Source organism: Oryctolagus cuniculus, chromosome 17, assembly GCF_051225735.1.
Source record: "Oryctolagus cuniculus isolate XC-2025 breed Fujian yellow rabbit chromosome 17, ASM5122573v1, whole genome shotgun sequence".
NCBI classification, from domain to species: Eukaryota; Metazoa; Chordata; class Mammalia; order Lagomorpha; family Leporidae; genus Oryctolagus; species Oryctolagus cuniculus.
The window spans coordinates 2,853,209-2,871,331 of NC_142883.1; the positions used below are offsets into that span (position 1 = coordinate 2,853,209).

Consider the following 18,123-nt stretch of genomic DNA (forward strand, 5'->3'; position numbering starts at 1 on the left):
ATGTGTGCTTATCAGACGCCCAAGAAAGGAATTTACTGATAAAGTCCCTCTCCAGTGGCCCATGTGGCCCTGTGTGGCCGTGCCGGGAAGGCTGCTGCAGGCAGTGGGCTCCCAGTGCGCTGGGGTGTGCGCTGGGTGCTTGTCTCGCACCCCTGGGAGGAGTGGCCCAGGCTCTCAGTGGACAGTCAGGGCTCCCAGTGCGCCGGGGTGGGCGCTGGGTGCTTGTCTTGCACCCCTGGGAGGAGTGGCCCAGGCTCTCAGTGGAGTCAGGGCTGTGGGCTGCAGCGGAGGCATCAACCCATTCATCCGCCCTGAGTGCCTGAAAGTGGGCTTTACGGGGGTGGACATTGCAGGGCAGGGGGACAGCGAGTGGCGGACGCCACCCTGATGTGGGGAGCGCACTTGCTCTGACAGTCACTAGGGATCCTTGACGCCTAGGCGGCAGGGGAGAGACAAGGTTAGGTTTGTGCTTAGGGAGGTGAGAACGTTCTGGAAGCTGTATGTTAGTGGGAAAGAGGCAGAGGACTAATTCCGAGATAGTTTTTAACGACTGCTGAGGCTGCCTGGGGGGCAGCGGCCTGTGCCGCCCCTGGACAGGGCTCGGGCTCGGGCGTCCCTGGTGGCAGCAGTGGTGTCACTTTCACCGTGCCTGCCCGTCTGGAGCGGCCCCTCCTCTCAGGCGTGTCCCGAGGCACCCACCGTTTCCCACAGTCAGATTAGCTCAGTCCTCGTCCATCAGACCGAGGATTTAACCTGCTGGTGACAGGGGCTCTGTTTTCTGCCTTTTTGTTGTTTTCTGTATTTTTCAAGAGCTGACTTGGGTAGCAGCCACTTCTGTGAGTAGGCGCGTCCTCAGTGGGTAAAGCTACGGGGGCTCAGCCCTGAGCCCGCAGAGCCGCACGTGCGGCCACCCCATCACGCCGTCTCGGTGAAGGCGCGTGCTTGCTTCCGCGGTGGTTTGCTTGGGTGTCCCTAACTGTTCCCTGGCTCCTCTGATTGCAGGCCTGGGCCAGGCTCCTCTGGTGTGCTGGGACAGAGAGCAGCAATCTGATGTGGTCCAGGAGTTGCTCAGATACTCATCAGATAAAGCTTACGGGAAAAAAGGTATGGCTTTGAGAGCGGCCTCTGTGTGTGTGGTGTTTTGTTTTTGTTTTTTGAGATTCATTTATTTGAAAGACAGAAAGAGAGAGAGAGAGAGAGAGAGATTCCACCTGCTGGTTCCCTCCCCAAATGGCCGTAACGGCCGGACCTGGGTTGATCCAGAGCCAGGAGCTTCCTCCCAGTCTCCCATGCAGGTGCAGGGGCCCAAGGACTTGGGCCATCTTCTGCTGCTTTCCCAGGCCATAGCAGGGAGCTGGATCAGAAGTGGAGCAGCTGAGACTTGAACCGGTGCCCACAGGGGATGCCAGCCCTGTAGATGGGCGGCTTTTACCCCCTGCATACACCACAGTGCCGGTGCCTGTGTCCTCGCATTGGCTGGCTTTGGGGACAGAGTGTGGGATGGGTCCTGGGTGTGAGCGTGGAGATGAGGCGTTGCCTGGCGCTGGCGAGAAGAGGAGTTGGTGTGCTTGTTGCTTCGGGGATTCTGGGAGGTACCAGGCGGCTTCTGTTGGGGGAGGTGGGGGTCCAGGATGGCTTGGGCAGGGCAGCGTGGAAAAGGTCTTCCAGCTCTAGTGTGCCCGCCACTGAGAGTGAGTGTGCGTGCTTTGACCTCAGTGGCTCCCCTGCGACCGAGCCGCACATGCAGGCTCCCTGTCCACTCTTCTCCCTGTGGGCGGGTTGTTTCCTGCAAGGTGGGGGAGCGGTCTCGCTGGGAGCGTCCTGGCAGCGGCGTGGGGTGGTGCTGACACCAAGTGTCTGTCTTGAAGTTCTGACTTGGGACGGGGAAGTGTCCGCGGTCAGCAGGGATGCCGCCGAAGACAGCAGGCTGGCCCGGACCCGGAGCGTGGTTGACGACTGGGACGAAGAGTTTGATCAGGGGAAGGTCTGTGCCCGAGGGGTCTGAGGGGCGGGCGGGCGGGCGGGCTCAGCCTGGGGCCGGGACAGGCCCTGAGTTTCAGAGTGGTTGTGTGGTTGACGGGAGACCAGAGCCACGATGCTGGGCTGCACGACCCAGCTCGGCAGCTTCCCTGGGTAGCCATGGGCGAGACGGTGGCGTTTCTGTCACTCTGTCTCCTCCTCGGTAAAGCGGGGGTGGGGCGGCTCCCGCGGGCGGGTTGTGAGAAGAAGCGTGTTCACGCAGGGCACGGGGTTGTGCACGAGGCTCACGGTCCACGGGGGCAGGACGCAGCTGCCAGCGCTCAGGGGGTTGAGCCTCTGTGATCCTTGATCTAGGAAAAGAAGGTAAAAAAGTTCAAGAGGGAGAAGAGAAACTTCAACGCCTTCCAGAAACTTCAGAGCAGACGGAACTTCTGGGCCGTGACGCATCCAGCCAAGGCTACCAGCCTCAGCTATCGCCGCTGACTTCCTGCTGCCCGTGAGGTCAGTGTGAGGGGCTGTGCGCCGCGCCCACGGGAGTGAGCCGCGGGCCGTGTCCCGTGACTAGCCGAGGTGGTGGTGAGGTCTCGTTCTCACTTCCGGGACCGCTGCGCCCTGCCTGCCGCCTCCCAGGACAAGGCGTCGCTCCCAGGGGCCATCGTCTGGGTCTGAGCCTTCTGTGGTGTCCGCTGTCCTGCTGCCTCCTGGCTACTGCACGGAGCGCCTGCCCCAGGGGGGGCACTCCTGCCAACCTGGGCTGGAGGCCGCGGGCTTCTGTGCACAGCACCTCTTCAGCAGTGTCCGAGAGAAACCCCACGTCGGTGCCAAGTGGGGCTGGCAGCCCCTGCTGGACATGGGAGCACACGGGTCATCCTCATAGTCACGCGTCTCTGCTGGCGTGTCCTGTGCTGCCTGGGAGCCGGCGTCCCCTGCTGGACATGGGAGCACGCGGTCATCCTCGTAGTCACGCGTCTCTGCTGGCGTGTCCTGTGCTGCCTGGGAGCCGGCGTCCCCTGCTGGACATGGGAGCACGCGGTCATCCTTGTGGTCACGGGTCTCTGCTGGCGTGTCCTGTGCCGCCTGGGAGCCGGCGTCCCCTGCTGGACATGGGAGCACACGGGTCATCCTCATGGTCACGTGTCTCTGCTGGCGTGTCCTGTGCTGCCTGGGAGCCGGCGTCCCCTGCTGGACATGGGAGCACGCGGTCATCCTTGTGGTCACGGGTCTCTGCTGGCGTGTCCTGTGCTGCCTGGGAGCCGGCGTCCCCTGCTGGACATGGGAGCACGCGGTCATCCTCGTGGTCCCGGGTCTCTGCTGGCGTGTCCTGTGCTGCCTGGGAGCCAGCGTCCCCTGCTGGACATGGGAGCACGCGGTCATCCTCGTGGTCCCGGGTCTCTGCTGGCGTGTCCTGTGCTGCCTGGGAGCCAGCGTCCCCTGCTGGACATGGGAGCACGCGGTCATCCTCGTGGTCACGGGTCTCTGCTGGCGTGTCCTGTGCTGCCTGGGAGCCGGCGGCCCCTGCTGGACGTGGGAGCACGCGGTCATCCTCGTGGTCCCGGGTCTCTGCTGGCGTGTCCTGTGCTGCCTGGGAGCCGGCGGCCCCGCTCCTCATCCCCACCCCGGTCCCTCTGTGGGGCCTTCGTGTCTTCCTGCCTTACCCGTCTGCCCCGAGGAAGGAAGAGCCCGGGGGCCTCCCACATTGCCGCTCCCCTTGTGCAGTGGGGACGGCCCTCCCGCCTCCCCTCTGGAGGGCAGATGGCCACTGGGCTGGGGAGCGCGTGCGATCGGACTCCTCTGCTTGGGAGGCTGCCGTGTGTCCCGAGATGGCTTTGCTGTGGCTCCCCCTGCAGCCGCAATGAGCCATGGCCCTTACCGAGGCAGTGGTCGGGAGTGGATCTGCCGTCGATTTTACTCCTTGATTTAAAACACTTATTTTTGACCAGGCCTGTGGCTTCCGTTAGCAATATGTTTTCTTTCCCTGATATGCAAATACTGGCTTTGTTTGCTCCGTTTGGTGAGTGCTTTTGAATTAGATGATTGTATCACTCAAGACGACTTTTTATCTCGCTCAAGCTGTGCCTGCAAACTCGTAGTTTAATAAATAGGGGAGAGCCTCAGTTAAGGTGAGATTTCCCGGAAAACACCGTGACCTGGGGGAGGAGGTGTGGAAGTCAACCTCCGAATTGCCCTTCCTGGCCCACGTCTCCTCGTCCTGACCTCGCGGGCTCCCGGGACGCGGTGGGCGCCAGGCGTGGCTGAGGGCACTGGCGGAGGCCCCGGCTGGCACTGGCACTGGCACGGAGGGAGGGAGCTTTTGACTTGGGGGGAGGCCCTCGTTCGTTCATGAGGGCGCTTCCTTCTGGGCTCCCCCTCCTCCGTCGCAGTGGGAGCCGAGCTGGTGAGCTGGGCCGGCCGGCACGGCTGCCCAGAGGGGCCCCCGCAGGCAGGCGCAGCACTGGGCTTCCCCTCGGCCTCCGGCCTCCCTCCCTCTACCAGGTTGAAGCCTTCTCCCGAGCCACGTGCATCCGTTGTTGCTCTGCGGGTGGGGGGCCCCTTCCTTCCAGAGGGCGACGCCAAATTCCAGGTGACACAGGAGGATCGAGCTGTGTGAATGACTACGGCTTTTTTTAACACCAGGCCCTTGGTTGGCTTGGGAGCCGCGTTTGCTTTAACTTTGTGCTGGAGGTGGGCGGGGCTGCCCTGTGTAGGCTCCGCCCTGAGGAGCCCTGGCCGCCTGGTTGCCCGGCTGCACCTGGGTGTGTGAGAGGGTGCACTCCCGTCCTGCGGCACCTCACCCCATATTGTTGCCAATATTGTGGTGCAATAAAGAATGCATTTTCTGAGTCTGTCTTGTGTCCATTTTCTTCCTTTGATTTTTAAAATGGTGCGTCCCAGTAGCTCAGTCTGCTGCCCCCGGTCACATGACTGCACTTCCAGGCAGCTGCCAGCACCGGAAGTGGGTGTCTCCAGTTCCCCCTTGTAGAAAAATTTAGGAGTAGACCTCACGTGAGAATAAGGCAGGCAGGGGCACCCCTTGGGATACCCGCATGCCAGTGGAAGGACCCAGTCCTACTCCCGCGTCCAGTCCGGCGTCCTACTGACGCGCTCCGGCAGGCAGCAGTGGTGGCTGCAGTCTTGGGTCCCTGCACCCTCGGGAGCCCTGGACGAGCTCTTGGCTCCAGCCTGGCCCCGCCCTACTGTTGTGGACACTTGGCAGTGAATCAGCAGATGGAAGGTTGCTCTGCCACTCAAATGAGTAAAAATGTATTAACTTTTATTTTTTTAAGCTTTGTTTGCTTAATTTTTTAAAAAGATTTATTTATTTATTTGAAAGAGTTATGCAGAGAGAGAGAGAGAGAGGTCTTCCATCCGCTGGTTCACTCCCTAATTGGCCACAACGGCCGGAGCTGTGCTGATCTGAAGCCAGGAGCCAGGAGCTTCCTCTGGGTCTCCCACGTGGATGCAGGGGCCCAAGCACTTGGGCATCTTCTACTGCTCTCCCAGGCCATAGCAGAGAGCTGGATTGGAAGTAGAACAACCAGGAATTGAACCAGCGCCCATATGGGATGCTGGCACTGCAGGCAGCAGCTTCACCCACTGCGCCACAGCGCCGGCCCCATAAATTAACTTTTTAAAAAAGAAGGGGGAGGCCGGCGCCGCGGCTCACTAGGCTAATCCTCCGCCTTGCGGCGCCGGCACACCGGGTTCTAGTCCCGGTCGGGGTGCCGGATTCTGTCCCGGTTGCCCCTTTTCCAGGCCAGCTCTCTGCTGTGGCCCAGGAGTGCAGTAGAGGATGGCCCTAGTGCTTGGACCCTGCACCCTATGGGAGACCAGGAGAAGCACATGGCTCCCGGCTTCGCATCAGCACGGTGCGCTGGCCGTAGTGCACCAGCCACAGCGGCCATTGGAGGGTGATTTTTCTCTCTGTCTCTCTCTCTCTCACTGTCCACTCTGCCTGTCAAAAATAAAAAAAGGGGGGGGGGATAAAGGGATGTTTCTAAATGTATTTAATCAATAAATTTATTTACATTTTAAAATACAGAAGGATCTTTTGAATTGTTTCAACTTTGTGGATGATGTTGGAGAAATGCTGTGTTAAGGAAGCGTGGGGACAGTCTCATCCTGTCTGCTTTGGTTTCCCACTGCTTTGTGTTTGCATTTCTTCAGGGAGAGACGAGGGAGAGGTAGTGGGTCTTCCTCTAGGATTCTTCCCAGTTGTCAGGAAGGAGCCGGCTGCCTGGGCAGGCCCTCCGACCGTGACCTTCCCGATGGCTGCTCCAGCTCTGGGCTGGGGCATGTGGTTGTGGGTGGGGTTGTCCTTGCGTGGACTGGAATTCCCTGTCAATCCAGGGACTAAACTTGGGCTCACATGGTGATGGCGGCCTGTGGCTGGCTGCCTGGCCACAGCAGCTCCGTGCCTAGCAGGCGGCCGGGGACTTGGCTGACCCCATCTGTCCGGAGGCTGAGGTGACCAGAGTACGTTGGCAAGAGGGAGCCTAGGCCGGTGCCGCGGCTCACTAGGCTAATCCTCCGCCTGCGGCGCCGGCACACCAGGTTCTAGTCCCGGTCGGGGTGCCGGATTCTGTCCCGGTTGCCCCTCTTCCAGGCCAGCTCTCTGCTGTGGCCCGGGAGTGCAGTGGAGGATGGCCCAGGTGCTTGGGCCCTGCACCCCATGGGAGACCAGGAGAAGCACCTGGCTCCTGCCATCAGATCAACGTGGTGCGCCGGCCGCGGTGGCCATTGGAGGGTGAACCAACGGCAAAAGGAAGACCTTTCTCCCTGTCTCTCTCTCACTGTCCACTCTGCCTGTCAAAAAAAAAAAAAAAAAAAAAGAAGAGTGAGCCTAGTGAAGAGGTGCCTGGGAAGCGGAAGAGTGCCGGTGGGGGGGTGCTTAGAGGGCTTCTGTTCTGAAAACCACAACCTGACCACACAGCCCTGCCTTCTCCTTCAGGGTCTTCTCAAAGCTCCGCCCACCTAAAGTGCCCACCAGGCGGAGGGAGCCCTGTCTATCCCAGGCACCTCTTTGGCCAGACTTCCTGGAATGAGGACAGGAGAGTAAGAACAGGTGAGGCAAGGCAGCACCTGGACCCGAGCCAACGGGGTGTTCACTGGGCAGATGGATGCAGCTGTGTGAGCAGGGGTTCTGACCCGGGTAGGCTGGGGTAGGCTGTGACCCCACGCCCAGTGCTGGAGTGTCGGGGTTCTGACCTGGGTAGGCTGTGACCCCACGCCCAGTGCTGGGGTGTCGGGGTTCTGACCCGGGTAGGCTGGGTAGGCTGTGACCCCATGCCCGGTGCTGGAGTGTCGGGGTTCTGACCCGGGTAGGCTGTGACCCCACTCCCAGTGCTGGGGTGTCGGGGTTCTGACACTGGGGTAGGCTGTGACCCCACTCCCAGTGCTGGGGTGTCGGGGTTCTGACACTGGGGTAGGCTGTGACCCCACGCCCAGTGCTGGGTGCTGGGGTTCTGACCCGGGTAGACTGGTGACCCCACTCCCAGTGCTGGAGTGTCGGGGTTCTGACCGGGTAGGCTGGTGACCCCACGCCCAGTGCTGGAGTGTCGGGGTTCTGACGCGGGTAGGCTGTGACCCCACGCCCAGTACTGGGTGCTGGGGTTCTGACCCGGGTAGGCTGTGACCCCAGGCCCGGTGCTGGGGTGCAGTGGCAACAGGCGAGACGCCAGTGTCTTCATCGTCACTGCTGCTGCTTCTGCGGGCGTAGCGGGGAGCAGGTGATGTTTTCACACAGGGTGGGCTCGGGCTGGGCACCCAGGCAGGTCCCCGGTGGGGTGGGTGCCGTTCTGGAGATGCTGCCACGAGGAGGGTGTGGCTGGTTCTGCCCGAGGTGCCGGAGGGGGTGCAAAAGGCTGGGGCGGCAGCAGTCGCGCGGGCGTGTGGCTCGCCGTCATGCAGAGAAGCAGGTGCGCAGGATGCTTGGTCGATAAGTCAGCAAGGCCTGTTTGTGAGCCCGAGGCTGACGGCCCGCGTGGTGGCCTGGGAGCCGGGGTGGAGGACGAGGGACGCAGCTGAGGAGGGGAATCGTAGGCCAGCCGAGAACTGCCCACGCCTGAGCTGAGAGGTGGGTGGGAGCTGCAGAGATTAGAGGTGGAATCAGAGGACGGAGCCAGTGGAAGATTCCAGGTGGAGTTGATGACCTCTGGCCACAGCAGGCGGTTGACAGAGGGAGGCAATGGCGGTGGGTGTCAGGGAGGTCTCTAAGTGAGGGTCGGTGTGAGACAGTGGAGGCACCAGCAGGTCACCAGCGCGGGAACCCAGGAGAACCACGGGTGCCTGCCACCTGGGGAACCAGGGGTCCATCGCTGATAAGCCCTGTCCCACGGTTAGGGGTCAGCGCAGTGGTGAGAGTGACCTTCAGGCCAGGGTGACGCTCAGTGGTGTGGCTCCAGCAGACTGGGGATGGGGCCGGAGAACACGCATTCCCATCACATTCTGCAGGGTCTCCCACACTTGGAGACCCCTGTTCTGATCTCGTGGGTGGGAGTGGGGGAAGGTCATGTGCGTAGGTGGAGTTGTCCACGGGAAGCTGTCACCCTCCGCCCTCTGTCAGGGCCTCTCGGGGACGGGGCGCTGGAAGAGGGGGCCCCTTTGGGGAAGGCTGGCACCCCTAAGCTCTTGAGGCCACCTCTGCCACCCTTGGGAGACCTTGCCCTGTTCACTGTCCTGTGCGCTCCTGCCTTCTCTTAGGAGCACCCTCAAGGGGGTCCCATCCGTGCTCGTGTTCCGTGTGCCCCTCCCTGCCTCCTCTCCCGGCGTCAGTCGGCTCCCTGCTTAGTCGTCTCAGTCTGCCTTCTGCCCTTGTCACACCGCTTCCTGACCCGGCCCTCGAGTCTGCTGGGCGTTTGCCACCGTCTTCCCCCGGAATTTGTTTCCTGCCCATTGTTGGATGTGAAGACCCAGCCCCGCGTCAGTCACAGCTACGACCCACGCGTCCTCACATGTCCATTCCCCGACGTGCCCTGGCAAATTCATGGCCCAGCGGACGCGTTGTTCCATCTGTCCCCGCTCACCTGGGACCCACCGGAGCTCGACACCTGTCCTGCTGCCCTGCACACATCAGTCACGAGACGGCAGTCGGACCTTCCCACGCAGCCCAGCCGCAGCCGCCTGGCTCTGAGCTTGGGTCCCCGTCGTGTCTCCGTGACAGTCCCCAGCTTCTTGTGCTCCTGGTCGCCCTTCCCAGAGCAGCCTGCGAGAAACCCCGATTGAATCGATCCTGGAAGTGAGGTTTCCACGGATCTCCCCGGTTCAGTGAACCGGCCCTCGCTGCCTCAGCCCCGGGCAGCACTCCTGCCCGACCTCCCGCAGTCTCGCGAAGCTCCCCGATGCCGAGGAAACCGACCCCCTGGAGGCGCCTAAGCCGAGCGCCAGGCTTGCTCACCGGGTGTGAATCTGTGGGTCCCCTCTGCGGATGCAGCCGCCCAGAAACTCAGTGACTTCACGTACGTTGTCGTACGAGGCATTGTGAGTGGCCTGGAGCGAAGCACGCAGGAGGACGTGTGTAAATTGAGCTCTTGGTGCAGGGGACTCGCGTGCTGTGCACGTCGGCCTCCTCTGGGGCCGTGTCCTGGGACCCATCCTCGGGGGACCAGGGAGGACCGTCGTGGATCAGTCGTGGGTCAAGGGAGAATCAGGCAGGAGTCGGGTTTGACACGCGACCTGCTGCAGGGTGGAGTCAGGTTGGAACGAGGATCTGTGTGCCAAGGGGCAGTCTGCCAAGACTCGGCATCGTGACTTGGGGCCGCTCCTGTGACCTCCAGAACTCAGCCGTGGATTGAGGCCATGCCCGGCACTTGCCCTTGCGCTGTCAGGCGCTCGTCCCCGTCGACTCCTCCCCCGCTGTTCCATGGACTCTGGTGACCAGAGGATCTGTCAGATGTGTGAGGGACTCGGTCACAGGGCGTCATCCCTGAAGCAGGTTCTTGGTACTGAGGTGGCTTCGTGCCACAGTGGGACAGCCGGTTAAACTATGGCCTGCAGCACCGGCATCCCACATGGGTGCCAGTTTGGGTCCCAGCTGCTCCATTGGCTCCCTGCCAATGCACCTGGGAAGGCAGCAGAAGATGGCCAAGTGCTTGGGCCCCTGCGCCCACCTGGGAGACCCGGATGGCATTCCAGGCCCTTGGCTTAGGCCTGGCCCAGCCCCAGCCCCAGCCCTACCATTGTGGACCTTTAGGGAGTGAAGCAGAGGGTGGGAGGTCAGTCGATCTCTCTAACTCTGCCTTTCAAATAAAAAAATAAATCTTTAAGCCAGAGTCCAACCACATGGCAACAGTTGCTGCAAAATGTGTGCTGGGAATTCCGTTCCTTTCCGTGGCCCAGGGGCTGCCTCGTGACTGTGTGTTCAGTGAAAGGGAACCTTCCCCGTCTCGTGCTGAATGGGGGTCGTGACAACGCACATTAGGTGGTGCTTTGCTTCTACAGCGTTAGAAATCGCACCAGGACTGACACCTGCAGCCGCCCCCCCCCGCCCCCCGTCCGTCCCTGTCGCTGGTGCTGCAGTTTGCCCTGCGCCGATCCAGCCTTCATGTTGCCTTCCTTGACCCCACCCTGCCCCCTTTGCTTTATATTCTTTATTTATGGAGTGCAGTGGGCACTCAAGCCTCCTCACGTGGCTGGATGTCTCCTGGAAGGCACAGGGACGGTGGTGACAGCTGGCTACAGCCAAGTTCCACACAGGGAGCTGCAAGCCTTAGCGAAATGAAGCCTGGGGGTTTTCACGCCAAGACGCGGCCGCCATCCCAGCCTGGGCGAGCAGTTCCGCCGGCACTGTGAGGCAGCTCGGGCTCCCTTTCCTTCCAACGCCCGACGCCTCCCTCAGGGCCGGCTGCAGAACTGGCAGGCACCCTGCTGTGGGAGCTGGCCCCCGCGTGGGTGGCAGGAACTCCCTCATTTGAGCCTTCGCTGTGGCTGCCAGGGTCCACGATGGCGGGAAGCTGGGGCCAGGGCGCCCAGTACTGAACCCAGGGACGGAGGCGCCCAGTACTGAACCCAGGGACAGAGGCGTGTTAGCTGCGAAGCCAAATGCTGCTCCATTTGCTTTGCTTTTCTGAGATGCAGAGAGGGTGAGAGAGGGAGAGGGAGCCCCCAACCCTCTTCTGTTCCCCGAGAACCTGCAGCGGCCAGGGCCAAAGGTCCCGGAGCTGGGAGCTCAGGTCTCCGTGTGCGGGGCCAAGACTCGACTACTTGAGCCCGCACTGCTGCCGGCCAGGGTGTGCGTGAGCAGGAGGCTGGGGTCCCCGCCCTGCTGTGGCCGCCTGGGACAGGGGTGGGTGTCCGTTCTGTCTGCACACGTCACCTCCAGCTCCCACCATCCGCCTGGCGCCCCTCTGTCCTCACTCATCTGGAGGGAGAGTGGAATGTCTAGCAAGTAGAACAGGAACCTGGAGAGGGCTTCTTGGTCCAGCAGGTAAAGCCACCACTTGGGATGCCCACAGCCCACACTGGAAAGGCCCGACTACTTAGAGTGTCCCATCCAGTGTCCTGCTGATGTGCTGGGAAGGACCAGATGATGGTCCCAGTACCTGGATTCCTGCCACCCACCTCGGAGACCTGGGTGCAGCTCTTGGCTTCGGGTTTTGGCCTGGTCTGGCGCTGGCTATTGTGGGCATTTGGGGAGCAAACCAGCGGATGGAAGCTTGCAACCTCCCTCCCTTTCTCTCTCCTGTTTGCTGACTCTGGCTGTGTCACTCTGCCTTTGCAATAAATAAATCTTTTTTTAAAAGATCGATTGATTCATTTGAAAGGCAGAGTTACAGAGAGAACCATCCGCTGGTTAATTCCCCAGATGGCTGCAACGGCCGAAGCTGCGCTGAGCCAGTCCGAAGCCAGGAGCTTCTTCCAGGTCTCCCACGCGGGTGCAGGGGCCCAAGGACTTGGGCCATTTCCACTGCTTTCCCAGGCCACAGCAGAGAGCTGGATGGGAAGAGGAGCAGCCAGCACTCAAACCGGCGCTACTGCAGGTGGCGGCTTCACCTGCTACACCACAGTGCCCTACTGTCTTTTATTTATTATTATTATTTATTTATTTTTTATTTTTTGACAGGCAGAGTGGACAGTGAGAGAGAGAGACAGAGAGAAAGGTCTTCCTTTGCCGTTGGTTCACCCTCCAATGGCCGCCACGGCCGGCGCACTGCGCTGATCCGATGGCAGGAGCCAGGAGCCAGGTGCTTCTCCTGGTCTCCCATGGGGTGCAGGGCCCAAGCACCTGGGCCATCCTCCACTGCACTCCCTGGCCACAGCAGAGAGCTGGTCTGGAAGAGGGGCAACCGGGACAGAATCCAGCGCCCTGACCGGGACTAGAACCTGGTGTGCCGGCGCCGCTAGGCAGAGGATTAGCCTAGTGAGCCGCGGCGCCGGCCCCTAATGTCTTTTAGAAAAGAAATTTCTGGCCAGCGCCGCGGCTCACTAGGCTAATCCTCCGCCTTGCGGCGCCAGCACCCCGGGTTCTAGTCCCGGTCGGGATGCCGGATTCTGTCCCGGTTGCCCCTCTTCCAGGCCAGCTCTCTGCTGTGGCCCGGGAGTGCAGTGGAGGATGGCCCAGGTGCTTGGGCCCTGCACCCCATGGGAGACCAGGATAAGTACCTGGCTCCCGGCTTTGGATCAGCGTGGTGGGCCTGTCACAGCGCGCCGGCCGTGGCAGTCATTGGAGGGTGAACCAACGGCAAAGGAAGACCTTTCTTTCTGTCTCTCTCTCTCTCACTGTCCACTCTGCCTGTCAAAAAAAATTTTTTTTTCTTCTGTAATTGTAATTTTTGAGATCATCACACAAGGCAGCCATGGCTGAAGGGAAGCACCATAAAAGGAAAGTTGTTAGGAGAATCATCCAATTGAAGACAAGAAACCTCGGCGCTGGGGCCGGTGCTGTAGCACAGCGGGTGACCACCTGTGATACTGACATCCCATATGAGTGCCAGTTTGTGTCCTGGCTGCTCCACTTCTGACCCAACTCCTTGCTAATGGCCTGGGGAAATCAGTGGAGGATGGCCCAAGTGCTCGGGCCCCTGCCAGCCATGTGGGAGACGTGGAAGATGCTCCTGGCTCTGGCCTGGTGGCAGCCATCTGGGGAGTGAATCAGCAGATGGAAGATCTCTCCCTCTGTCTCTGTGACGCTTTCAAATAAATAAATAAATATTTTTTATTTTATTTATTTATTTGAGAGGTAGAGTTACAGACAGTGAGAGGGAGAGACAAAGAGAAAGGTCTTCTGTCCATTGGTTCACTTCCCAGATGGCCGCAATGGCCAGAGCTGCGCCAATCTGGAGCCAGGAGCTTCTTCCGGGTCTCCCACATGGGTGCAGGGGCCCAAGGACTTGGGCCATTTCTACTGCTTTCCCAGGCCACAGCAGAGAGCTGGATGGGAAGTGGAGCAGCCGCGACTTGAAACAATGCTCTAATGGGATGCTGGTGCCACAGGCGGAGGATTAACCCACTGCCCCACAGCACCAGCCCCAGTAATCTCAAAAAAGGAAAAGGAGTGGCCTGGAGTGGGGCCTGGGTTCCCTGCCCTCCCGTCTCCTACTCCTGCTCCCGGGAGGTCTCACGGTGCTCCGGGGGCTGGAGAGCAAGTGCAGGAAGCCAGAATGAAGCTGACCTCATCTCTGTGAGGACCCTTCCGTGGCCCTTGGAGAGCCTGCTCCCGTCTGGCACGGTGATAAGAGCTGGGTGATCCCTCCCAGGCACAGAGGGTCCCGTGGCTTTCTTTTCTTTTTAAGATTTGCTCAATGGCTGGCGCCACGGCTCAATAGGCTAATCCTCCGCCTAGTGGCGCCGGCACTCCGGGTTCTAGTCCTGGTCGGGGCGCCGGATTCTGTCCCGGTTGCCCCTCTTCCAGGCCAGCTCTCTGCTGTGGCCCGGGAGTGCAGTGGAGGATGGCCCAGGTGCTTGGGCCCTGCACCCCATGGGAGACCAGGAGAAGCACCTGGCTCCTGGCTTCGGATCAGCGCGGTGCACCGGCTGCAGCGGCCATTGAGGGGGGTGAACCAACGGCAAAGGAAGACCTTTCTCTCTGTCTCTCTCTCTCTCTGACCGTCCACTCTGCCTGTCCAAAAAAAAAAAAAAAAAAAAAGATTTGCTCATTAATTTGAAAGGAGAGTGACGGCTGGAGGTTTTCCCTTCACTGGTTCACTCCCTAAACGGGTGCAATGGCCTGGGCTGGGCCACGCCGAAGCCAGGAGCCTGGAGCATCCTGGTCTGTCGCGTGGGTGGCGGGGACCAGGCACCGGCTGTGATGCGCTGCCTTCCCAGACACATTCGTAGGAAGTTGATCTGGAAGCAGCATTGGGATGGGCTGTGGGCTGTGCCACGGCGCCCAGTGAGACGGGACGTCTTTGATGACGACATCGTCCGAAATCTGTTACCCAGCAGCCGCGTGAGTGCATCAACAGGCACCCGCACCAAGCTTCGTTGCGTGTTGCGTGTAGACGTGGGCTTTTCCTGTCGTCCTGTGTTCTGTTCATGTGTTTTCACAACCACTGACAGCCAGGACCTGCTGTTTGAAAAATACCATGTAATGAACACAGTCTGTGTAAACCGTCGGGGACTTTGCTAACCCAATGATTAGCCGTAACACCAGTATCCTTCCCTCTCCAAGCCTGCTGGGCTTGTGAGTCCAGCCCGCAGGCCTGCAGCGCTGACAGTGAGTGAAGGGCCCGGGGGCAGGCCAGGTGTGGGGGTGCCTGGGCTCTGACAGGGAGGAGAGTCAGCTTCAGGGGGCCCCAAACCTGCTGGTGACTCAGGTGGAGCAGAAGCAGGTGGTGAGTGAACGTGCCCGACCCCGGGGCAGAGGCTCCATGGGAGGACACTGGTGAGATCCGAGGGCCGACTGTCCTGAGCGTGTCCCAAGTCTGGCCACTAGGACACTGAGCACGCGAGCCCGAACCCCAGGACGCAGCGGGGCAAGACGCAGCTCCCTGCTCTCACGGTGCCCGTAGGACGGAACAGTGACGGTCAGGCTCAACCCAGCGGAATGGACCATTCAGGAGTGGGAGAACGGAACCCGCCCAGAGTGACCGGAATGTGCCCGAGGCGTGGACACTGTCAGACGGCACCACCCTTCTCCACCGAGGCAGCGGCCATCAGTTCGAGGCCGAGACTCTGAATGGGCAGTTCTCTTGCCTTAGGAAGGCCAGGCCCTGGCTGCACCCCGCAGGGCCCTCAGGCTGAATGCTCAGATGAGCCTCCTCCAACAGGACTGCGGGTCGTAGTGTAGACGGGTTCCAGCTGAAGATGGGCAGACCTGTCATTCCAGAGGTCAGCTGTCGGGTGGAAGCCAGCGTCGCATGGGCCAGGACCCGCATCAGGTGGGCGGGCCACAGGCCCAGGTCCGGTGTCTTGCCCGGGGACACAGGCTAATCAAGTGGATGTGGAGGGGCTGGTGCTGTGGCGTGGCAGGTCGAGTTGCCACCCGCAGTGCGGCATCCCGTATGGGTTCAAGTCCCAGCTGCTCCACTTCTGAGCCAGCTCTCTGCTATGGTCTGGGAAGACGGTGCTTGGGCCCCTGCACCCACGTGGGAGACCTGGAAGAAGCTCCAGGCTCCGGCTGTTGCAGCCATCTGGGGAGTGACCCAGTGGATGGAAGATCTCTTTCTCTCTCTCTGCCTCTACCTCTCTAACTCTGCATTTCAAATAAATATATATATCTTAAAAAAAAGTGGATAGGAGTAAAAGCACAATTTCCTTGTTCATTCCCTTCCTGTGAGAAGAAATTACTTTTCCAGGGTCAGTGTTCGGGAAAATCTTGGGAGGCATATTTTATTTATTTGCTAAAATTTTTTTTTATTTATATATTTGTGAGGGGGAAAGACGGGAGGGAGAGAGAGAGAGAGAGAGAGAGAGAGAGAGAGAGAAACACTCCGAGTCCCCCAAGCCAGGTCAGGGCCGAAGCCAGGAGCCAGGAATGCAATTAGGGCTCCCGCACGGGTGGCAGGAACCCCACCATCGAGCCGCGGCCACTGCCTCCCAGGGTCTGCACTGGCAGGAGCTGGAGCTGGGGACCAGCCCAAGCACTCTGCTGTGAGACGAAGGCTCCTTACCTGCTGGGCTGACCGCCCGCTCCGCGGAGGCACGCCTCCTAGGGCTGAGCCATGAGACAGGCCGCCAAGAAGGGTCTCGCGGCCCCTGGGTGGAGGTCTCCGGGACATCCCGTGCCTCCGCCCTGGCTGCGCACCCCTGGAGCAGCCCTGGGTGTGGCCTGGTGCGCTGGGTGTCCTTTGGTTTGCACACCTGGAAGGACTCATGACCGGAAGAGCCCTTCCCAGGGGTCCCCTGAGCCCAGAAGAGACGACGCATCCAGAGCGACACGTCCTTTAGATTTTTAGCAGAACGGAACACAGTCCCGTGTTTAACAACCACCAGACAGCACAGAAAGACAATGAAGAATCGGATGGGAAACCAGGTTCTGACTCCCCCTCCTCCCGCAGTACCCCCGTTAACAGTTTTTCTGTGTTTCCTTCCAGAAAAAACATGTTCACGCACACACATGGCAGCACGTATGACCCTGAGGCACCTCACGTTTGTGGCTTTTGAAGTGGACACTTGCAGGGCGCTCCACGGGGGCCCAAACCCCTGAGGCTCCGAGCTGTCTGGCAGACAGGCCAATACCGCCGGGGCAGGACCGACACCGCCAGGGCAGGACCGCGGCTGCCCGAGACGCGGCGGGGGCTCGGGGCGTGTTCTGTAGCTTCTACTTCTGTTTTCGGCGGGTCTAATACAAAGAGCACCCCGGGTCCAGGGATCCCCGGGGAGTGCTCGGCCGCGTGGTGGGCAGGCAGGGGGGCCGTGAGTCATTGCAGCCGGGACAGGGCTGGTCCTGGTGACGGCAGCACAGCCGTGGGATTTTCCCCTTGGTCACACAGAAAGAGAAGAGGCCCCCAAGTTTCCCCGTGTGTCATCGGTTCCTTCCTGCAGGGCCTCACGGGGTAGGCCGGGTGAGCAGGTGGAAGGGGCCCGGGACCTGCCGCCCAGCCCCTCCGTGTGTCCGGGCCTCGGTTTCCCGCCTGGGACCTGGGACCTCACGGGGGCGGGTATGTCTCAGGGCCTCTCCCAGTCACTGGCTGGCTCACGACTGGGGAACTGCGGACGCCTGCCCAGCAGGTGCTGTGAGCTCCGCGTGCTGCGCTCCGGCCACTCCACTGGACGCCAGGGGACAGCCAGGGGGCTGCGGGGAGTCGCTGAAGCCCGGACCCGCCGGCAGCAGGCTGCCCCCTTTGTAACTCGACCCACGCACAGCGGGAGGCGTGAGCGACAGACTCCGCAGAGTCACACACGAAAGGCGCAGACGGACTCTATCGCTCCGCGGCCTTTCGCCACGCAAGCTGGGGCCTGCCCCGACCTTCCAGGTGCACGTCAGCAAGGACCACGCTGCCCTTCAGTGGCCGGACGTGACCTTGGGCCTCTGTGGGCAGCTTTTACCGGCGCGCCACACCCGCAGGCCTGCGTCGCCCTTGCGAAACCCGAAACCTGCCCGGGGCTCGGGAAGCGGGCGGGGGCGGGGCCTGGGGCCTGGGGCGGGGCCGGCGGCTGGGCGAGGCGGGGCTTCGGCTGCTGCCACGGGCGCAGGCGCGAGCCGGGAGGCGGCGCGTGCTGGGGGCGTGCACACGCCGGGTGCGGGCGTGGCCTGGGGAGCGCGCGTGCGCAGGCGTGGGCCGGGAGGCGGCGCGTGCCGGGCCGGGGCGGGTGTGTGTCTGTGTGTGTGTGTGCGCGCGCGTGCGTGTGCGCGCGGCGCGGGGGGCGGGGCTCCGAGCCGGGCTGAGGCGAGCGGGCTGCGGGACGCGAGCTGCGGGACGGTGGCGGCGAGCCGGGTGGCCGAGCCCGGGGCCGGCACCATGGAGGAGGACGACAACTATGGTCAGTGCAGCCCGCGGCCCGGCCGCCCTGCGCCCCCTGCTTCGCGTCCTGGCGGCGCCCGGGCCCGGCGCCCCTGGCGGCCCGTGTTTGGTGTGGACGGCGGTGCGGGACGCGGAGCTCTGGGCGCCGGGTGTCGCGCGGGGCCCTCCGCAGGCCGGGGGCGTCGGGTCTGGGGAGCCGGGGGTCGCCGCAGTCCGACGACTCAGGCTGGGCGTCGCCGGGACTGTGAGGGCTGAGGGCCGTCGGGCCGGGGTCTCCGGCGCGCGGAGGGTCTCGGGCGGGGGT

At 61.7% G+C, this 18,123-nt stretch overlaps 2 protein-coding genes across 12 annotated transcripts in view; both read left to right on the forward strand.

The window, feature by feature from the left end:
- The window catches only part of USP36 (ubiquitin specific peptidase 36), a 37,183-nt gene extending 32,363 nt beyond the window's left edge, over positions 1-4,820 (forward strand). For 6 of the 8 annotated variants that reach the window (XR_016223471.1, XM_070060221.2, XM_070060220.2 and 3 more), the window contains 3 exons: positions 1,003-1,104; positions 1,869-1,984; positions 2,335-4,820. Coding sequence is in view for 7 of the 8 variants with exons in the window: in XM_070060221.2 (XP_069916322.2) it covers positions 1,003-1,104; positions 1,869-1,984; positions 2,335-2,463 (347 nt within the window). In the remaining variant the exon portion in view is untranslated. Of the gene's footprint in view, positions 1-1,002; positions 1,105-1,865; positions 1,986-2,334 lie in introns of those variants that run through there. The other 2 variants (XM_089316683.1, XM_089316684.1) reach the window with 2 other exon arrangements.
- A 12,860-nt stretch (positions 4,821-17,680) lies between these two features.
- Positions 17,681-18,123, forward strand: part of CYTH1 (cytohesin 1) — a 99,161-nt gene continuing 98,718 nt past the window's right edge. For 2 of the 4 annotated variants that reach the window (XM_089316696.1, XM_070060227.2), the window contains exon 1: positions 17,684-17,838. Coding sequence is in view for 2 of the 4 variants with exons in the window: in XM_070060226.2 (XP_069916327.1) it covers positions 17,817-17,838 (22 nt within the window). In the remaining 2 variants the exon portion in view is untranslated. Of the gene's footprint in view, positions 17,839-18,123 lie in introns of all 4 variants that reach the window. The other 2 variants (XM_070060226.2, XM_089316695.1) reach the window with 2 other exon arrangements.